The sequence below is a fragment of the Toxotes jaculatrix genome, chromosome 22 (genome assembly GCF_017976425.1).
Source record: "Toxotes jaculatrix isolate fToxJac2 chromosome 22, fToxJac2.pri, whole genome shotgun sequence".
Classification (NCBI taxonomy): Eukaryota; Metazoa; Chordata; class Actinopteri; family Toxotidae; genus Toxotes; species Toxotes jaculatrix.
In genome coordinates, this window is record NC_054415.1 from 9,310,319 (window position 1) to 9,328,761 (window position 18,443).

General features: G+C 39.9%; 3 protein-coding genes and 1 non-coding gene across 4 annotated transcripts in view; 3 read left to right on the forward strand and 1 right to left on the reverse strand.

Moving 5' to 3' along the window:
• Positions 1-5,163, forward strand: part of lrrc17 (leucine rich repeat containing 17) — a 22,831-nt gene extending 17,668 nt beyond the window's left edge. The window contains exons 4-5 of the mRNA XM_041029791.1: positions 1,571-1,726; positions 4,157-5,163. Coding sequence (XP_040885725.1) covers positions 1,571-1,726; positions 4,157-4,599 — 599 coding nt within the window. The 3' untranslated portion in view covers positions 4,600-5,163. The remainder of the gene's footprint in view (positions 1-1,570; positions 1,727-4,156) is intronic.
• On the reverse strand, positions 5,117-11,429 carry LOC121175916 (ras-related protein Rab-19-like). Its single transcript, XM_041029794.1, has 4 exons — positions 10,512-11,429; positions 7,960-8,143; positions 7,317-7,420; positions 5,117-7,218 (listed from the first exon to the last, which is right to left on the reverse strand). The coding sequence occupies exons 1-4, from the start codon at positions 10,704-10,706 to the stop codon at positions 7,036-7,038; spliced, it is 666 nt and encodes a 221-aa protein (XP_040885728.1). The 5' UTR covers positions 10,707-11,429; the 3' UTR covers positions 5,117-7,035.
• trnas-uga lies at positions 7,561-7,642 on the forward strand. Its single transcript has one exon. It is a non-coding gene; the product is annotated as a tRNA-Ser (tRNA).
• A 773-nt stretch (positions 11,430-12,202) lies between the features above and the next one.
• LOC121175915 (tetraspanin-8-like) lies at positions 12,203-16,351 on the forward strand. The gene is made up of 9 exons (XM_041029793.1): positions 12,203-12,327; positions 13,111-13,176; positions 13,733-13,846; positions 14,030-14,104; positions 14,250-14,348; positions 15,506-15,592; positions 15,852-15,911; positions 16,036-16,119; positions 16,247-16,351. The coding sequence occupies exons 1-9, from the start codon at positions 12,247-12,249 to the stop codon at positions 16,349-16,351; spliced, it is 771 nt and encodes a 256-aa protein (XP_040885727.1). The 5' UTR covers positions 12,203-12,246.
• Positions 16,352-18,443: the final 2,092 nt, after the last annotated feature.

Below are 18,443 nucleotides of genomic sequence, written 5' to 3' on the forward strand. Positions count from 1 at the left end.
TACATTTGTAATTATAATTACACTTGTACAACTACACTGTATTGGCTACATGTGTGCATGCTGTATATTGCATGTCCTGTGCGTGTGTGTATATAATCAAAATTTCTTAGAGTCAGTGATGATTTATGACAACATGCCTTTATGATAACTGGCTACAACATCTGTGGCAGTAAAGTGTGCACATAAAGACTGCAACATCTGCACTATAAAAGTGTCCATAAGCATTGTACTGAGCAAATTATACAGTCTGTGTAAATAAATACATGCAGGAAACCAGTCCACATGCATGTATACATGACTGGTCAACCATACACATATCGCACCACCCACTGTCACGACAGTTTGTGAAATAGTCACGAAATTTAATGCATTGATTTGTGTACATTGACGGGGATTTTCCATTCTCTGGTGTGACAGTCGTGCACGAATGCTTCATTCATTAATTTGATAATCAAACACAGTGTCATGAAAAAAAGGAAAATAACTGAAGCAAACTTATTTTTAATCTACTTTGCAAACCGCTTCAGAAACAATCACCCATGTTCATTTGGATGATACAGGTCACAGCGAACACCTAAACTGTACCATGATGGGTACATCGGATGTGACCTTTTTTTTTTTTTCACAGACATTAACAGGTGAAACAAGTGACTGTGAGAACCACAAATCCAATTCAAAATCCATAAAAATGTTTTGACTTCAGAATGCTTTGATCCAACAGCCAAAATCCCAAAAGTAGAACTTGTGCAATAACAGTTTTAACATGAATCTGGATCTATTTATTGTTTGCAGAGAAGCTCCACATATCAAGATTCAAGCTTCAGCTCTGTTGTTTTTAGTTTTTAAGCACAAAATGTGTTGGCACTGACAAATCTTGATTTTAACTGTCCCAGCACTGTAGGAATGATATAGCAACTGTGAAATACGCTTCGGTGTGGGACATTGATTTAAAACTCCAGAGAGGATCTGCTGTCGAAGTGGGAATATGTGGGGGATCACTGTTTCATACATTAGAGTTTTAAAAGACACTCTTACCGGGGGGTGGGGGAGGGATGTGAGTGTGTGTTTGAGGCCTAGAACACTGGAAGAGAGTGGAAACACTCCTCCCTGGCACAGAAGTGAAATAGTGTTGTACATGCTGTCACACTCGACTCCATCTTGAAAATGTTAAATGTTGCACACAACCCACACAACATCTTGAAAATGTATAAAGATGCAGACAGATTGGATTTCCAGCTCTCTTGCTGATCCTGGGGCTGTGCTCTCTGTGTTCTGATTTCATTTGTTCTGCACATCTGCCTCAGTCCTGTAAACCTATCAACAGGTACACATGAATGCATCTTTATTTTTTGTGTTCTTTTATATTTATGTATGGATATAAATACTTGCAGTGTACAGTGTTCTCTCTTGTCTTCTGTTATGGCAAATATTAAGTTTAGCCTTTTACACTTCTGAGCGACAGTAAGCTTTCTCTCCCACGCTTTTTCTCTCTCCTCTCAACCCTCTTTCTATCTGCCAGCTCCTTTCACAGTTGAAGGCTTTATGTTTGTCTGTCTTTCTCCCTCTGCAGATTTGAATCACATCCCATCTGACCTGCCGTCTGACATAGTGAAGATGGATCTGTCCAGTAACATTATCAAACATCTCAGGCCCAAACAGTTCCTGCTGTCCAAAGACCTCAAGCTGCTCAACCTTAGCAGCAACAGCCTGCACCGTATAGACACAGGTAAGACCATGGCCCCACCCTCCATAACCATCACATATATCTGATCATCTGCAGTGATCAACATTATAGGAGTAAAGAAACATAACATTTTGTTAGTTTTTCCTCTTATCTTGGGATTCTAATACTAATTAATTACTAATTAATACTAATTCTGCCTCAGCATTAGAGGAGCACCACTAGAAAAAAGTGCAGACTCATTACTCTATCCAGGCTAATGATGTTTGCACACATGTCTTCCTGTCCAGGAGGGAAATCCTTTACCCTGCAACATGTGTAAACAATCTACTGTTGCTTACCCCAGTGCATTAAAAACAGTTTGGAAACTGAAAATACTCTGTGTGTTACTTTGAGAGCTTGTGATAGCCAGTGACATATGGTCTCAATCATGGTTGCTCCTTCTAATCTTGTTCACATTTGGAATAAAATAAAAAATGTTTATAATCATTTTCAAGATGTTTTTTATGTATGCTTTTCACAAGCTTTTCAGAAAGATAAAGAAACACAAATGAAAAGGCATCACAGGGGCTCTGGCACACTTGGATTAATATTAATACTGTAGATGCGTAGTTTCTTGCAACAGTCTTTCATTGTTGGTTTTGGCCAGCTCTTGTGCCAGGTTGTTGTGGTTTTTCCAGGCAGGACAACAGTGAGATAGTTAAAGGAAAGCACAGTACATTTTAAGGTCAATTTAGTGCACGTTCCTGTCACTAATAACTTGACATTTTTGGAATTGTCACAATGTGCGGACTCCACCCATCTGGGACTCCAAACACTGCAGAAAAATATTTCTTAATACTCTTCCTGTAGAAGATCCTACTTGCCTGTGTCTACTTTTTGTTACTGTAAGCGAAGCAACAACGACAGAACACATACAGTAAGTAGGTAATAGTGGGACTTATGCAACACTGATATCTGTTGTTATGGTGACTTGAGACTTTAAAATTGTGTTTATTTGTTTTGGAGACTTGTAGGCAAGATCAGCCCAGACCGGGGCAAGCCAGGGGGGCAGGGGGTAAAGACTTCATTTATCATCTCTGTCGGGTGGTAAATTAAGTAGGACTGGGCTCATGTGTTCGTGCCATTCTGTCTGTTTATGTCTTACATCAAAGAATGCATGTACAGTAAAGCTGGAAAAATTAATGACAGGGTTTAAAGCATTAGCCTCAGTGTGTGCTGTGCTGTATGGATCTGTGGTCTTGGTGGGAGTGCTGATTAACATACTTGGAGATTAGACTCTTTGCTTGCCTTCATTGCATTAAAAAAAAAAAATGACAGCAGTCTCAAAGGATGGTGAGATCAGGATGGAACAGATGGAAAGAACAATCATGGAAGAACTGACATGTCACACTAACTAGCTGAGGGAATTGTGGTCATTAAAGGAATAGTTTTATTTTGGGTAATACGCTGTTTTGCTTTCACGCAGGTCTGGATGGTAAATATGAAGCCAGAGACACAGCCAGTTAGTTTAGCTTAGCACACACTCTAAACACTGGGAAACAGCTCTATCCAGCGGTAACAAAATTATCACTTTAAAACTTTTTTCCCCTGAATTTAACAAATTAGATATAATTACTGAAGGAATGAGCTTTAGGGCTGCTGGTTGTCAGATTTTATTGTATTACTGAAGGAAAAGTGGCAAGAATGTGAACAGGCGTTATCTAATGCTGACTTTATGACACAGAGTCCAAGAGTGGAAAAATAATGTCTCATGTCATGTCTCTATCTCAGCAGTGTCTCACCATATTTGACTACCTCTATATGTTCTGCACACTCTCCTCCTCCTCCTCCTCTCTTCCCTCCTCCTCCTCCCATTCCCTTCCCCTCCTCTCTTCCTCTCTGTAAAGATCAAAGCTTGGCCCAAGGCTAGTGGACAGCTTGAAACAGTCTCCAGTGTCCCATTACTCCCACTCAAACACACACACACACATGCATGTGCAAACTAAGAAACACAAACTGTTTGCAATATATGGAACCTTTCAAGGACGTCAACGGTCACCTTTTTAACTCAAGTTAGGTAGATCTTAATGATCCTGAGGCCCAGGTGAATTCACATCCATACAAGGACAGCTGTATAAGAGCCAGATGGAAATAATTATCATGTCTTATTATCTAAATTATGTCAGTGCAATTAAATCCACCTTATTTTTTAATATTTGATACATTTTTTAAAAAAAAATTATATTTGATCGAGAGTTGATCGACTCAATATACACTGTTGTCAAGGAGAGAAACTGAAAACCAATGTATGCTTGCAAAATTGGCAACTAGCCTGTGAAGAAAATGGAGCATTTAGTGGCTAAAGAAACATTTATTTCCCTCAGGTGTTGGTGGAGACCAAAAAAAGGAGGAAAAAGAGACTGAATATTTGTGGTATTCAGAGTGCAGTATGAGATTGAGATCTGACTCATTTTATTCTACTTCTTTTCCCAGCTGCATTTGCAGGCCTACTGTACCTCCGTGAGCTCGACCTGTCCAACAACAGCCTTCATTACTTCCAGTACGGTGTGCTGGAGGACCTCTACTTCCTACGGAAGCTCTCTCTGGGCAACAACCCCTGGATCTGCGACTACAACATTCACTACCTGATCTACTGGCTAAAGCACCACCCCGGCGTTTCTTACACTGGCCTGTTCTGCTCCGAGCCGCAGGAGTTCAGGGGCTGGCGTGTCGAGGATTACGTCAAGACCTACAACGGGGAATGTCCCAAGGATAAACAAACAGAAGGGATGGATACGGGACAGGGAGGACAAGGAGGGTCGGACAATGAGGCACAGGAGGTAGTGGGGGAGACGGGGGAGGGGCAGGGTGAGCGCCTGCCTCGGCCCCTGAAAGAGAAGAAGCCCAACAGGTTTGAGATCATCAGGCTGAGTTAGAATTGAGGTGGATCAATGACTGATGTGGTTTAGTATGGTGGGAAATTTACAGAAGAAGCCAAAGGGAGGTCTGTGGACAGGCTGAAGAAGGGATTATTAGGGGTAGACTCAGTGATTTGATGTTCAAATAAAAATGTGATGAGCACAAGTACAATTTTTTTTTTTCATCTTGTGTGGATAACAACAGAACCCATCTTGGAACATTAACACTAGATTATTAATTATATCATATTACTAAGTTTACCTTTAAACAAAGGTTTAGGGAATGCTGTTTGAGTTTTTATTTTATCTTTTTTGCAGAACATTGTCAATCCAGTCTCTATCAGATGTAATAACCCCAACAAAAATGTCTCTGAATTTCCCACACAGTGAACTGCAGGTGCTCTCTTCTTTTTTTAGTTACAGCAATTTTGATATTGAGTTCAGGATAAACTTTTTTCTTTAAAAAAAAAAAGTTGTTTTTGGTCTTTTTTTGTATTAATGTATGATCTTGTCTACCTGTTTTCTGGAATAAAATTGGGTTTATTTTTTCTGAAAAGGTGTTCTACTAAGTGATGCACAGAACTCCTGGCAGAACTTCTTGTCACTAAAATTAAGATTGAAACTAAAGAGGAAAAAATAGTTTTATTGTCAAAGGTTGGTCATTTTTGAGTTGCTCGATGGAGGAAGGATAACGATTGTTCCACTCATGACTAAATGAATGAAAATTAAGGCAGATTAGTTGTCTCAGTGTCAGAAAGTACAAGTCCAGCTACATGACTTCCAGGTCGGTGTTTAAACAAGACCTGCCAACTTGGCACTAAACACACAAAGATTATATCCTGGATGGGCGCCTTGTCAGCTCAGTTACTGTAGTTTGGCTGTTGTGTTTGCAGGAAGTGCTCTTGGCATAATTCAGTCTAAGAGGTGATTCGACTTTTTCCTGTTTACTGGGTCGCATGTAAACATAGTGAATTGCTTCTTAATGCAGTCACAGATGTTTTAACTTAAGTTGATCTTTATTGTCTCAGGCAAGGGGCATCCAACCTGCAGTTATGAAGTTATGTGTAAAAGCACAGTGCCCTCTAGTGTTCACAATGATTTAGAGGAAGGCGTCCTTAAAGTTATCATCAATTAGCCACAGCCCAAACCTTCTCAAACCAGTTCTCATACAAACAGGTGATAATTTAAAAGACAGTGTGCACAAAAGAGTGGAGAAACATAACTCAGGCGCCTACACACAGACAAGAGGCCACTGAATGGTTTAATCAGTATGAACATGATGTGAATCATATACTGTGGTGTTCACAGTCACCAGATCTCGGCTTAGTTGGGGAGATTTTTAACTGGTAACATTCTGCCCACAGTCATCAATACAAGAAAATGAGGGAATATCTTTTAGAAGAATCCTTCACGTAGATTTCAAGAGACTTTCTAAGACACTTTGTGGAGGTTTCTCCCTTAATTTTTCACCCATTTGTATGTGACACCCACAATCAAAGCCCCTACAGAACCCTTTGTTTCTCATGAAATGTCAAACTTCACCCTGCTTCATCACATGAACTTATCAGAACATGTTCACAGCCTATTACAGACTTGATTTGTGACAACGTAAGACATCTTCATACAACTGTCACAGGAAAAAAGTCAAACAAACAAAAAATATATATAATTCACAGCCTTCTGGTTTGTAGTAGGTTCTCCAGGGCATTTTAATCCAGCAGCAGGGGATCACAGCTCATCATAGAGGTAACATAAGAGGTCATTTGGATCTTTCCCAGATTGAAAGTCTTATCAGTGGAGTAGCAAGGCATGAAGTCAGCACAAAATCCAAGAAGAACAACAATTCCAATGTGAAAACACACACCAGATGTTATTCTTTGTGTTCTCATTCCACTGAATGGGGTGTGTTAAAGACAACATGGTTGAGGCTGATGTTGAGAATGCTTATTTTTTATTTTGATTATTTATGCTAGTGCTAATTTAAATATATCCCACAGCATTTTATGCATATATGACATTAATTGGTGTAGGAAAGTACAGATATAGTTGATATAAATGAGATTGGCTCACTGTAACTTTACCACAACACTGATCACACCCATCGCCACTCATCACTGTCTCTTATTGTCTCAGTGGTAAACACGCCTGGTTGTAGCCTTGACTTTCTCGTCCTTGCAGCACCAGCTGACCCATTCTCTAAATGTCTTCATGTCAGGTAAGTCACGGAAAAGTACACTGAACTGATTTTTCAATACTTTCCAACAGTTGTCGAAACTTCCTCAATGGAAACATTCTTTGTTCTTGAGGCCTTGGCAGCCACATTCCACATCCATATTTGTATCCTCTTTCATTTCTCTTCCCCAACATTCAAGATTAAAAGTACAACTTAATCTGCTTATTCTTAATTTCCGACAGCTGTCACATTTTATCCTCCTTGTCCCACTGAAGCTTATATCAGCAGCATGACTTCTTATCTGGTGGTGTGTAGGCAGCTACGGCGCCGTTGACCGGCCGAGAGTTGGCGCGGAGGAGAACTCGAGGCGAGCTCTCCACGTCTCCCTGCTGGACATTAAGGCCGTTCCGAAGCAACAGCTCTCTGGCCGTCATCATGAAGGCTTCTTCCACATTCTGACTCTCCTAGACACAAGAGTTGGAGATAAAGAAGTTGAGATAACAATTTTAACCAACTTCAAAACTTCCCCTCTGTGCTTTATACTTGTAAGTACGCTCATCACCTTTGCTGATGTTTCTAGAGCAGCTAGTATGCCTTTCTCCTTTGCCAGATTGCAGGCTTCCACAAACTGAACCTGACGTTCCTGCTCCAGGTCACATTTGTTACCTAGACAGAGACAATCAAAGTTGAGAGATATAAACACAATACCATTTACATGCTAAGTTAGGTATGATGTCCTTTCCACACATATTAGTAAGCACCATAGTTGAGTGTTGTTACTACGCAACAATTTGAGGGTGAAAAGAGCTGCGATGGCCGAGTGGTTAAGGCGTTGGATTTGAAATCCAATGGGGATTCCCCGCGCAGGTTCAAATCCTGCTCGCAGCGTCCTGTATATTTCCTGGTGGTGCTTGAAATATAGATTTAAGTGATATCAGTGTCTGAAGCTTTGCTGTCAAAAGGTGCCACATATGTTGATAAAGGCATTTAAAAGCCCACACCTAGGTTCAAATTATCACCTCTAACTACCCCCCGGGAGCTTGGTGTGTTCCAGGAAGACATTATTTGTTCACAGAGACAGGCACATTATGCTTGCCTTTTTTCAGCTGCTCTCACTATTCACAGGAAAGGTTGGGAATTTTAATGGGAACACTAAATACATGACAATCTTTCACACATACAGATACACAAACACACACGCTCACCTATGAGGACCAGCACCACGTTGGCTGCCCCATACAGCTCCACCTCCTTGATCCAGTGGGTCACTGAGTCAAAGGTCGAGCGTCGTGTGATGTCATAGGCAATCATGGCGCCGTGAGCGCTGCGGTAGTAGCTCTGGGTGATCGTACGGAACCTCTCCTGGCCTGCCGTGTCCCACACTTGCATCTGTTCCACGCACGCATAAATGTGAAAGCAACGAATCAGTTTTAACATCCTCCTGAACATGTGGATGACTTGCATGACTGAATGTATGTCTCACATGTACACAAACAACTAAATGACAAGGGATAGACTATGACAGAGGCACATACACACACACACACACACACTCAGATTCCTTGGTCTCCCTCTGCAGAACACTCCCTGAGCATCTGACAGACCATGTTAGTATGGTAACAGCTGTCATAGCAACCAATCCACACTCCACAGCTCAGCCTATTTGTTTTCAGTCCCAGTTTTCAGTGTTAAAGGTTTGGGTGGATTTTATCACTTTTATTATTTGATGCTTTTTCCTGCTTAAAGACTCCTTCTTTATGTAAGTTGTTAAAGTAAATCAAAAAACACTGAGTGAACTGAATGATTTTGTCGGGTAATAATCTCTTCTCTGCTTTGCCGCCTTGACTTAAACATCCATGCAGCTTAACAGCTTTTTTGTTTTAGCGGTAGTTTGTTAGAAGCAGTAACCATAACAGTAATCAAACCCAAACAAACAAAAGAACTCACAGGAACTTAGGTTCATTACAACAGAAATAAATTCAAGAACGCTGTGTACAGCACAGCTATAGCTATTGATCGCAGAGGATGCCAAAAAATACAAAAGTGAACTGCTTTTAATATCAGGTGGCTCAATTTTGTTCAGCCTCAGGCTGAAATGTTAGTTGGAGAAGAGGTGAAAGGAGCTTGTCTTTGTTTGAACCCTGAACTTAACAACCCCCACATGATTCATTTTATCTAAGAAGCTTTTAGACTATCAAACACTGTCAGTGACTCTCTGGAAAGACAAGGAAAACAGTTATCAAAACTTAAATTCATCCTTAGGTCATTATTACATAAACCAGGTGTGGAATCCTTTGACATTATTATTCTAATAACCTTTAAGACTTCAGGATTTATGACGCAGATAGTTTGAATAATACCTCCTGCATGTGACATGTTTGTTAAGAGGAGAATGCATGCCATGCATTTTTATCTTCCAGTCATCTAACTGGCTTGTCTGCAGAACAATACAGTTGCTGAAGGTGTGGATACATGTGAGTGTAACAGACCATACTTTCCCCCCTGGCTATGGCAAATCTACAGATTAGCCCAATGATATGGAGAATGATACAAACTGTGCCTGTGTTGCACATGAGTGATTGGTTTACTTGTGATGATAGGAAATGTGATTCTCACACCACTCAGGTAGCCATTTGACTTTTGATGCATGTGGAACCAAAACCAAATTTAGTTCCTTTTCTAGTTAATGACGCTGCAGAGAAGTCATTTCAGGTTCATCTTTGTCCATACAAAAGCTGGAGTAGAGAAACCTGAAGGGCAGGTTTTTCATGTGAGCAGCTGGTCTGACTTGTTTTGGACTGAATCTAACTGACACTGTCAGTAAAGGACGCCTCACTGTAGTGACATTTACTCCTAAAGCCAGAAAAATCAACTATATGTGACTGGACCTGTGTGCTTGCTCCTTTTAGACACTGTAATTTTCCTCCACCACAGTGGCTGCAGCCATGCAGTGTAGCCTGTCACTGTCAGAACCAGCTGACTGTACAACAACCATGATAAGGATCAGGGCGTGTAGCAGGCATCACTGGAGCATAATGTGGCTGCCCTGCAGGGTTCACTCTGTTAGATTTAAGACCTTATCAAGACCCTTTAAAACCACATCTAATGCAGTTTATTACCTTTTTCACTGTTATATAGGCCAGAGCCTTAAAGTATGATGAAAAACCTGTAGGTGTACTTAAAAGGGGTTAATTCATTAAAGTTCATTTTAGTTTTTGCCAAACTTAACAACTGCCCATTACGAGACAATGAGCTTCCTAGCAGTTGTAGCTCGCAGTAGTGAAAGTTACTTGCTACAGGTTTAGGTTATAAGTGTGTAACATGTCCTGACATCCCTCTTAAATGTTTTATAACTAACCTCACTGCCTTTATCATTCAGACTTTTTAATACCTTCTAAGGTTTTTTTTAATGCAACTGATTTCAATGCTTTTTAAGGCCACTCATTTGCTCTATTGACTCACTGCAGTTTTTCTTTATCCATCTCTAATGTCACACCTTTACTTTAATCTTTAGTCACATGCTGGTCGGCTCAGTTTTGACAGTTGTTTCATAATCCATGAATTGTTAAAGCTATTTATATCTACACGTGACACGGAAATTCTGAATGTACTCCCCCACTATGGCTGCTTGCACAGAAATGTCTGCATATGGGTGTTTTGATGGGGTGTTGATGCTCTAAACTTGATTTTTTTTTTTTAAGACCACCTCTACACTTGCATGCCCTGAAGGGGTGTCCACTGCACACACAGCACTAACCTTCACTTTCTTCCCCTCGATGTCCACGGTTCGTACAGTGAAGTCCACCCCGATGGTATTTTGCTGTCTCTCTGTGAAAATCCCTGACTTGAAATTCTGAACCACACAGGTCTTCCCCACATTAGAGTCTCCAATCAAAATGATCTTAAACAGGAAATCAAAAGAGTCATCGTGCTCAGGTCCTGGGGTCTGCATGGTGGAGGTGCAGTGGAGTGTGTGTCTCTTTCTGTGGACTGAAGAAACAAACCTTCCTATACTGTAGATATACTGGCTGGGTTATCTTTATGGTTGAATAAGAACTTAAAATGCTGGGACATAGGAAAGACGTGAACTCCACTTCTCAGTCACCAGACTAGATTTCCAGCAGTAGGATCAGTTTACTTGAATTAGTCCACATGTAGCCTGTAAAACCAGTTTAAGTTTGTCTGTCAAGATGTAAAACTGATGCTGTTCACAAATTAGAAACCACCTGACAATCCATGTATCCCTCCAGTATTTATCAAACTAAATGTATATGATCTAAAATTCCCTGATAATTTGTCATTTTATGTCTTGTGTCTCCAGCCAGTTCAGTCTGTCTCTCCCCTCTTTCAGCAGGACAAAACTGTCTCAGTTGTGCTGCTCCTTTCAGCTCCTTCTCAGGTGTTGACCCACTTTCTGACCCGCAGCGAAAGAAAGCATGGATACACATCCCATCCTTTTTGTCTGCCTGCAAAGGTTATGGTTAGCTGTCTATCAAAGAACAAAAAAAGTAACTTCCTTTAAAAATAGGATTTAAAAAAATGCTTGTCTGTAATCCAGTTTTGCTGTCCAATCCACCTGCTGCTCTCTCACACGTCAATTTTTTTCCCACTGGCTTCTCTCTCCTCTTCTCTCTCTTTGTGTCCTTCGCTCATCAGTCTTTGCTGTTCTTACTGACTTTCAGCTTCCTGTGTCTCTCTCCTCACAGCACCTGTGGTAACAATAGAAACCCGCCCTACCTGTCCTAGGAATGTAGCCCAGCCCCATTACAACAGTTGGATCTTGGGAAATGCAGTCATTTTGACAGGAACTCTGCAAACCAATGTGTGCATTGTTTGTTTTTTAATAAAACTGTTTTATTAATCTATTTTAGGGGTGTATTTAATGTCAGATGTCACATTTCCCTTTGGTTAAAAGTTAAAAAAAAAAAAAAAAAAGACTTGTACACATGAAAATATGTTCACTGATTTACTATGACCCTGGAGATGTCATTTTCCACACACAATAAATAGTGTCTGCTTCATTTGTGGTTGAATGACATTGTAAATCTGTTCTGGGCTAAAATATATTAGTGGGTTATTTTATTCATAGCACCAAGCACAGCCTATTGTTTATTGGCATTCACAGGAGCCTTGTATTAATTAATTATTCATTGTTGCCAATAGACGAATCATGTAAACATGTATTATGTTTTGATGTAAACTATAAAAGTTTTTCTGAGCTGCATAAAATGAGGAAGACAGCATTAACAATAGCTTCCTATTATGGGTTGTATGAGAAAACTGAGGTTCCTGTGCACTAATCCCTCAGATTTCAGTATTTCCGACTGCACCTGAAGGCGGCACAGACCCCTCATCCAGTACATCACGGTGACGTCCTGTGCGGATGGTGCGGATACACAGATGCCCTTACCGTTAAAATCACAGGTCTGTAATAGCCGTAACATTTGCTGTATGTGAAAGGTGGTTTCAAAGCCTGGCAGAGAAGCGGCAGCATGCAGCGGAGCGCAGTGGTCGTGGTGGCGGATAAAACGACCCTGAAAAGGCCGTTTATTTTTGCAAATGCTGTGCATATGGTAGGTACATTCCACTGCTCTTGAATGCAATTTGATCCAAGCGGCCTATGTGGTCGCTTTTTATGGCCAGTTTTTCCCTCATTAAATGTTTGAATTGCTGCTGTTGTTTTACCTTGACCATCAATCAGTCTTTTTATTAACCCAAACAAGACTCGTGCCGTAGGCTGCTGTAGGTCTTTCTCAGAGAGATGCTGCTGCAGCGAGTCATCTCCATCAAAAAAGATGTCCAGCGTTGCAGTGTCTGCAGCGCATTTTATGCCAAAAATATTTAAAAGGTTATACACAAAGTAAGTGATGAGAGGGAAAAAAAATCACCCGTAGCTGCGACAGAAAGACGCCATAGGGCTGGTTTTAATTTGCATATACAAAGAATAATCCTCCTGTTCCGACCCACTCTGACCTCTCCACCCAAAGAATATCTGTAATATTCTTATATTGTTAATATTTAGTGTTTGTGTTTCTGGGCTGTGAGTTTAGAGCCACATACAGGACAAGGCCTCGTTTTGGTTGGGATACCACAGCAGCCCTGTAAAGGTATCCTGGATGGCGAGCCACTGCCTTCCATTTGCACTTAAGTGAACTGCTGCTCCTTAGAGGTGACACGTACGAGTTCACCACAGGGCAGCACAGATCTGAAACATTAGAGGTTTTACCTTTTTCCAGGGGCTGATTGAAAAACATTTACTGACTGGATAAGAATTTAGAAATACTTATATTTATTTCCACCATTGTCTGCATAGCTTTAAAACACTTTCACATCTAATCTAATTTCTTTCTCCAAAGGCGCTGTGCTTCTTCATGCTGACAATGACAATAGCGTGGCACAGAGACCTCGTACAAACTGGCAAAGTAAGACGGACTTCTTTTGTTCTTCTGACTGGAAATAATTTTCAAAGCAGATAATATTATTCAGTGGAGGCAGAAATAACTCCTTGTCTTGTCAGATTTTAAAGGAGCAAAAGAGTTGCTGGGTTATCCAGCTGCAGAATCATGGGCCGATGCATGGGCTGACTTGGTCTTCCATCAATATTGTCTGAACATACTTCAATAGGACCTTTTTTTTTATTGTCTGTTCTCTGGAAGAGCTGAGTTCAAGCCCTCATGTCAACAAGCCTTTGCCTGTTGAAGTGTCCTTGGGCAGGACAGTGAATTATCTTCAGGCGTTTTGTAGCTGGCCCTGACCTTTAACCTCTTTTGTAGCCATGCTGTCCTAGCAATACATCTGTGACAACGAAATAATGTGAATATTAAGTGTAAGTGAATGTCTCGGATGAGTTTTACTTCTCAGACAGATCCTTTAATCTTCTGATTTTTCTTCGTTACCCCCATCAACAATCATTGTTTTATTTGCCAAAAACAGATTTCACATCAACACCTTTAACACTAATGTTATTTTTCTCCTCAGCTGGTGTCCAGTGTGTCTGTGGTGTTAATGTATGTCATAGAGATCGGTTGTCTGCTTCTCTCAGTGCTCGGCGTGTTTGGAGCCTGTAAAGGAAAGAGATGGTGTTTGATTCTGGTAAAAACTTGCTCCCTGTGTTTCTCACCTTTGTGTGTGCATGTACAGTCTTACAATTCTTAGAATTTTATGATTATTATTTAATTTTAAACCTGTGTACTACTAGTGTGTATATGTGTTCAGCAGTGCTTTCTGCAAATGATGCTTCTCTTTCACTTACTGTTGATTTATGCGTGTGTGCAGTATGCAACTGGGATGGCAGCAGCCAGTCAAACAATAATTGTTAGAACAGCACTAAGCTACCAAGATGTTTATGAGGTACAGTACTTGAATACTCTGTTTAATTCTGATATGATTTTAACATTGTGTAATATTTAACACTGCAGCCATTAAAAAAAAGCAGGTTTAATCAAAGCATGACCTCATATGCAAAGAGTGTTCAGGGTGATTTCTCCCTCCTCAGAAACGTGTAGTGCGTGAGGAGTCCAAGTTGCTGGCCATGATGCCACTCAGTGGAACAAGCAAAGCCAACAGGACCCTGCTGTATAGTATTCAAGAAGAGGTAAGCAGCAGCTGTTTATTTTTTCTACTTGACTGTGCATATATGGGCATTGCAAAACATTCAACCCACATTTTACTAAATTATTTTTGATAGTCTAATGCTCCTCACTTCTGTTATTCTTTGTTCTTACTTTGATCTGGGGGATAGTCATGCTGCTCAAAGTTTTGGGGCTACAATTCCCACAATGCTCTGGGGGGGATTTACCAGGAAGTACACTGTTGTTGCCATCAAGTCAGTGAGTTAACTGTGACCCACATATTGAGCCCCATTATTTATATATTAAGTCTTGGCAAGTTAGCACCATTATAAATGCCAAATTAGCCTTTAGCAGTTGCTGTTTGCATTGAACCCATGCAAGTACAGACAACTATCATTGGAGTACTTTGATACCAAAGACTTAAAAATGTGAGGATTTGGAGTTTGTGGAGTGTATTTTTGTGGGATTTCTGAGCAGATTTATAGACGTGTTTTGGATGGACATTGAAAATAATGATGTCCTCAAAAAGTGTAAGCCACAGTGAATCTAAAAATATGTTTATCATGTCTGGGTGTTCAGATTTGAGTCGTGAAAACAAATTGCTGCTCAAGCCTCAGGTCCTTGCCTCCATGTGCTAATGGTAACTTAGGGAAAGTTCTGGGGCTTTGTCTTGGCCACCTGAGACAGAAAGATGCCAGCTCTCACACTTGCTCTAAGATCAAAAGCTGCCCGAAAAGACAGAGGAATAACGGGTAATGAAAAAACTGTGGAGGCTCCTCAAAGAAGACAAACACCCAGACTTCCACACACATTTGTTTGATTTTTCTAAAGCGTGTAACCCCCAACACAGACACACACACACAGCCATCACACTCAACACTAAAGTGGCGATCAAACCTGAGTGAATCCACACCTGCAGTATATGAAGCCTTGAGGGTGTGGCCAGGCAAACAGGTGTGTCTCATCTTAAAAACGAACCCCATTGTGGGATAATCATTACTTGTACAAATTAAAGGTTTTTAAAAAATGATACCTCATTTATGGGTGAAGACATGTTTATGTGCTTGTTGGTTGGGTGTTGGTGTATTGTGCAATGTATTTTGTTTTGGTTTATTTGTTGGGATTTGCTTTTTTACTTGGTCCGTGTGGGTCTGTGTGTGTGTGTGTCTGTCACCTTCAGTTTGAGTGCTGTGGTCTTATTGAAGGCTACAAAGACTGGGGCTCTTTCATTCCTGCCTCCTGTAACTGTCAGTATCCAGGAAAATGCGTGAGTATCTCCCTTTATATAAACAGTGAAGATGACTCATCAGTATTCCTGTTCCTGTAGTCACACACTGTCTTAGTATGTCTTCATAACTGATGGGAGCAAAGGCCAAAAAATTAAAACCCGGGCTGCCAAAGGAACTGAATTTTTATTTTGATGTTAATTTGTCCTCATATTATTAACATTGCCACCATCTTTCATCAGAATTGAATGAACCTTATTTTTGTCATATCATGTAATGGGATTTTGTACTTCTCACCAGATTCGACTACGGGGTAGCGCCACACTTGGGGCTCCAAAGAACCAGTATGTTTATCAAGAGGTAACAAATCTTTATTTTTTAAAATAATAATAATAATAAAGAGGGTTACTCTTCCAGTAAATTCTACTAAGATTTTCTCTCAATTATTGCCTCATTCACATTGTAACTACTTTTTCCACCACAGCCTTGCCTACCGATTTATGTTTCTGAACTAAAACTTGCGTTCTCATTGGCGATGGGTATACAGTTTGGAAGTGGAGTGTTTTGGGTACGTTTTTTTTTTTTTTTTTAAACACCTTAAAATGTGTACTTGTGCCTTAATTTACGATGACAGTCACCAGGTATGTTAAGTTATCAACCTCGATCTAATCTGTCCTTCCATTCCCCATTCCCAGATGGTTTTACTTGTGATGAGCATCAAGCTGATGGGCCAGATAAAAAGAAAACAGGAGTTCATGGCTCTTCTCCAATCAAACAGATATGTTCCTGGTGCCTTCTAGTAACCTAGTATGTTTTAATACATATTTCAAATTATTATCAAGATTACCTTGTTTAAATTTGCACATGTAAACACATTAAGCTGTATACCATAACCTGGCTATTTTGTGCTATAGCAACATATGTTAAATTATGATTTTGTAAGTGTTAATGCATGTGACTGATGTTGATAAGTATTCTACATGCATAGATCAATTTTTTTTTGTTTGCCTTACTGCTGTAAAAACAATGCAGTTTAATGAAATCTAATCTAATCTTAAATATTCATCACATTTTCACATGCCTTTCGGCATGTATAAGGTTCTGTTCTCAATGAATATCTGTTTTTCTGGCATTTTGTTATTTACAGTAAGTGTTGTCTTATCTGGATAATATCCTGTCCACAGTGGACACACAAACTGTGAGGCTTTGTAAAGGTAGATATTAATCCAATCACATCTACTGTACCTGACATTCTCAAACTGTACCTGATATTCTCAAACACATGCACACATTTGTGTTTGTCAACCTTTTAAAAATACATATTGAAATATTTGTACTTGTCTTAAGCACACTCGTTGAATTTTCAGCACTAGAGCAACCAATAATCTTTGAACAAATAATGATATTAATAACCCTTATGTAGCATCTTTCTAAAACTGTTTACAAAGTGCTTTGATTGAAATATGATTTATTTATTATTGAGCAATGTATTTTCTTGGGTGAATAATCAGGTTAGACAAAAGAATGAGTCAAAGCTCTTGTTGGGATACCAGAATGTCTTGATGCCTTGTTATGCACATTGTATATTTGAAACTTCCATCACTTCATTCAGTTTTTCTTAAAGCACCTGTAGTGAATAAACGATATGTGAGAGGAGAGGGGAATTCTCTTTGGTTGCACATTCAGTAGACATGCCAGGACATCCTCAATTATTTTTGCCTCCCAAATTTAATTTCAAGGTTCTGAGAAATTTTGGCAAGGCCACTGCAGACAGGCTGTGAGAGGCTCCTGTAGGAAAATGTGTCATCGATATTCTTACAGAGATTGTACTGTCCTACCTGATGCCACTCTCACCGAAGAAGCCTTTACCCCACATCACTCCAAAAAAAAGACTTGCTGCATGAGCTGCATGCAGTCTTCTTGACTGATGTATTGTCAAATGAATTTCATCTGAAACAGCAGATCCAATGTCTACCTGTGCACTTTAACCGTTAATGCCTAACATACATGTTCTGGAAAGTATGGTATTTTTATTTGTCATACAGTTGTTGTTTTTTTTAATTTATGGAATGATGTTATGTAATATTTTGTAAATAGCAGAAATAAACATTATGATTCTTGTTCCTTTGATGTCTTAGCTTTAATTTTAATTAATTTTTTATCTACTTTAGATTTCCATTCCACAATATCTTAGAGGGAAATATTGTACTTTGCAGATTAGCATGGTCAACCTGTAAAATTAAATGCATTGTTAAAAGATGAAACTACCCAGAAGTGTACCAAATGCTTATAGTTAGTATAAGTTTAAGCTTCCCCCAAAAAGCTGTTGGGGAAGGTCATAGGTCATTCATTCTGTGTTTTTTTTTTTTTTCAGTCAGTGGTGGCAAGTATGTGATGTCATCTATGACATCAGTGTGTTGTGTGCTGCAGGAAGTGACATCATGCATGCATCATCTATGCCCACAACATCAAAGACAAAAGTGTGATGTCACTAGGAGAACATCAAATATAAAAGTGTTTCTCATGCATTAAGTTAGACAAGACAGCATTTAGCTTCAAGAGCATACACTGCCCGACATAGAGACGTCGACGAAGTGACCACAAAATGTTCCACTGTCAAACATCCATTCCCCAAGAGTTTGAGGGGCTGACGGAGTGCCTCCTCCAAGAGAACAAAGAAAAGGACCAACAAAGTGTTCTCTGCAAGTTTTGTGTGGCAAGCATGGAAACAGAAGCCATAGAACACCGCAATGGCATCTTGACTCTCGAAATAGATGAGCTCAAGAGTAAGCTTGCAAATTGCCAAGACTTGCAAAAGAAATATGAAGAGCAAAAGGCTAACGCTAAAGCAGCTAGTGATTTAACCAAATACCTTGAAAAGCTTGTGCACAA

Excerpts from the sequence above, each read along its gene's own strand:
- LOC121175916 (XM_041029794.1), bottom strand. The coding sequence starts at position 10,706 with ATGCAGACCCCAGGACCTGAGCACGATGACTCTTTTGATTTCCTGTTT. Across the intron at positions 8,144-10,511 it reads TCGAGGGGAAGAAAGTGAAG|ATGCAAGTGTGGGACACGGC; the intron begins GTTAGTGCTGTG and ends TGCGTGGAACAG. Across the intron at positions 7,219-7,316 it reads CTCTAGAAACATCAGCAAAG|GAGAGTCAGAATGTGGAAGA; the intron begins GTGATGAGCGTA and ends TCTTGTGTCTAG.
- LOC121175915 (XM_041029793.1), top strand. The coding sequence starts at position 12,247 with ATGCAGCGGAGCGCAGTGGTCGTGGTGGCGGATAAAACGACCCTGAAA. Across the intron at positions 13,847-14,029 it reads AGAGATGGTGTTTGATTCTG|TATGCAACTGGGATGGCAGC; the intron begins GTAAAAACTTGC and ends GCGTGTGTGCAG. Across the intron at positions 15,912-16,035 it reads ACCAGTATGTTTATCAAGAG|CCTTGCCTACCGATTTATGT; the intron begins GTAACAAATCTT and ends TTTCCACCACAG.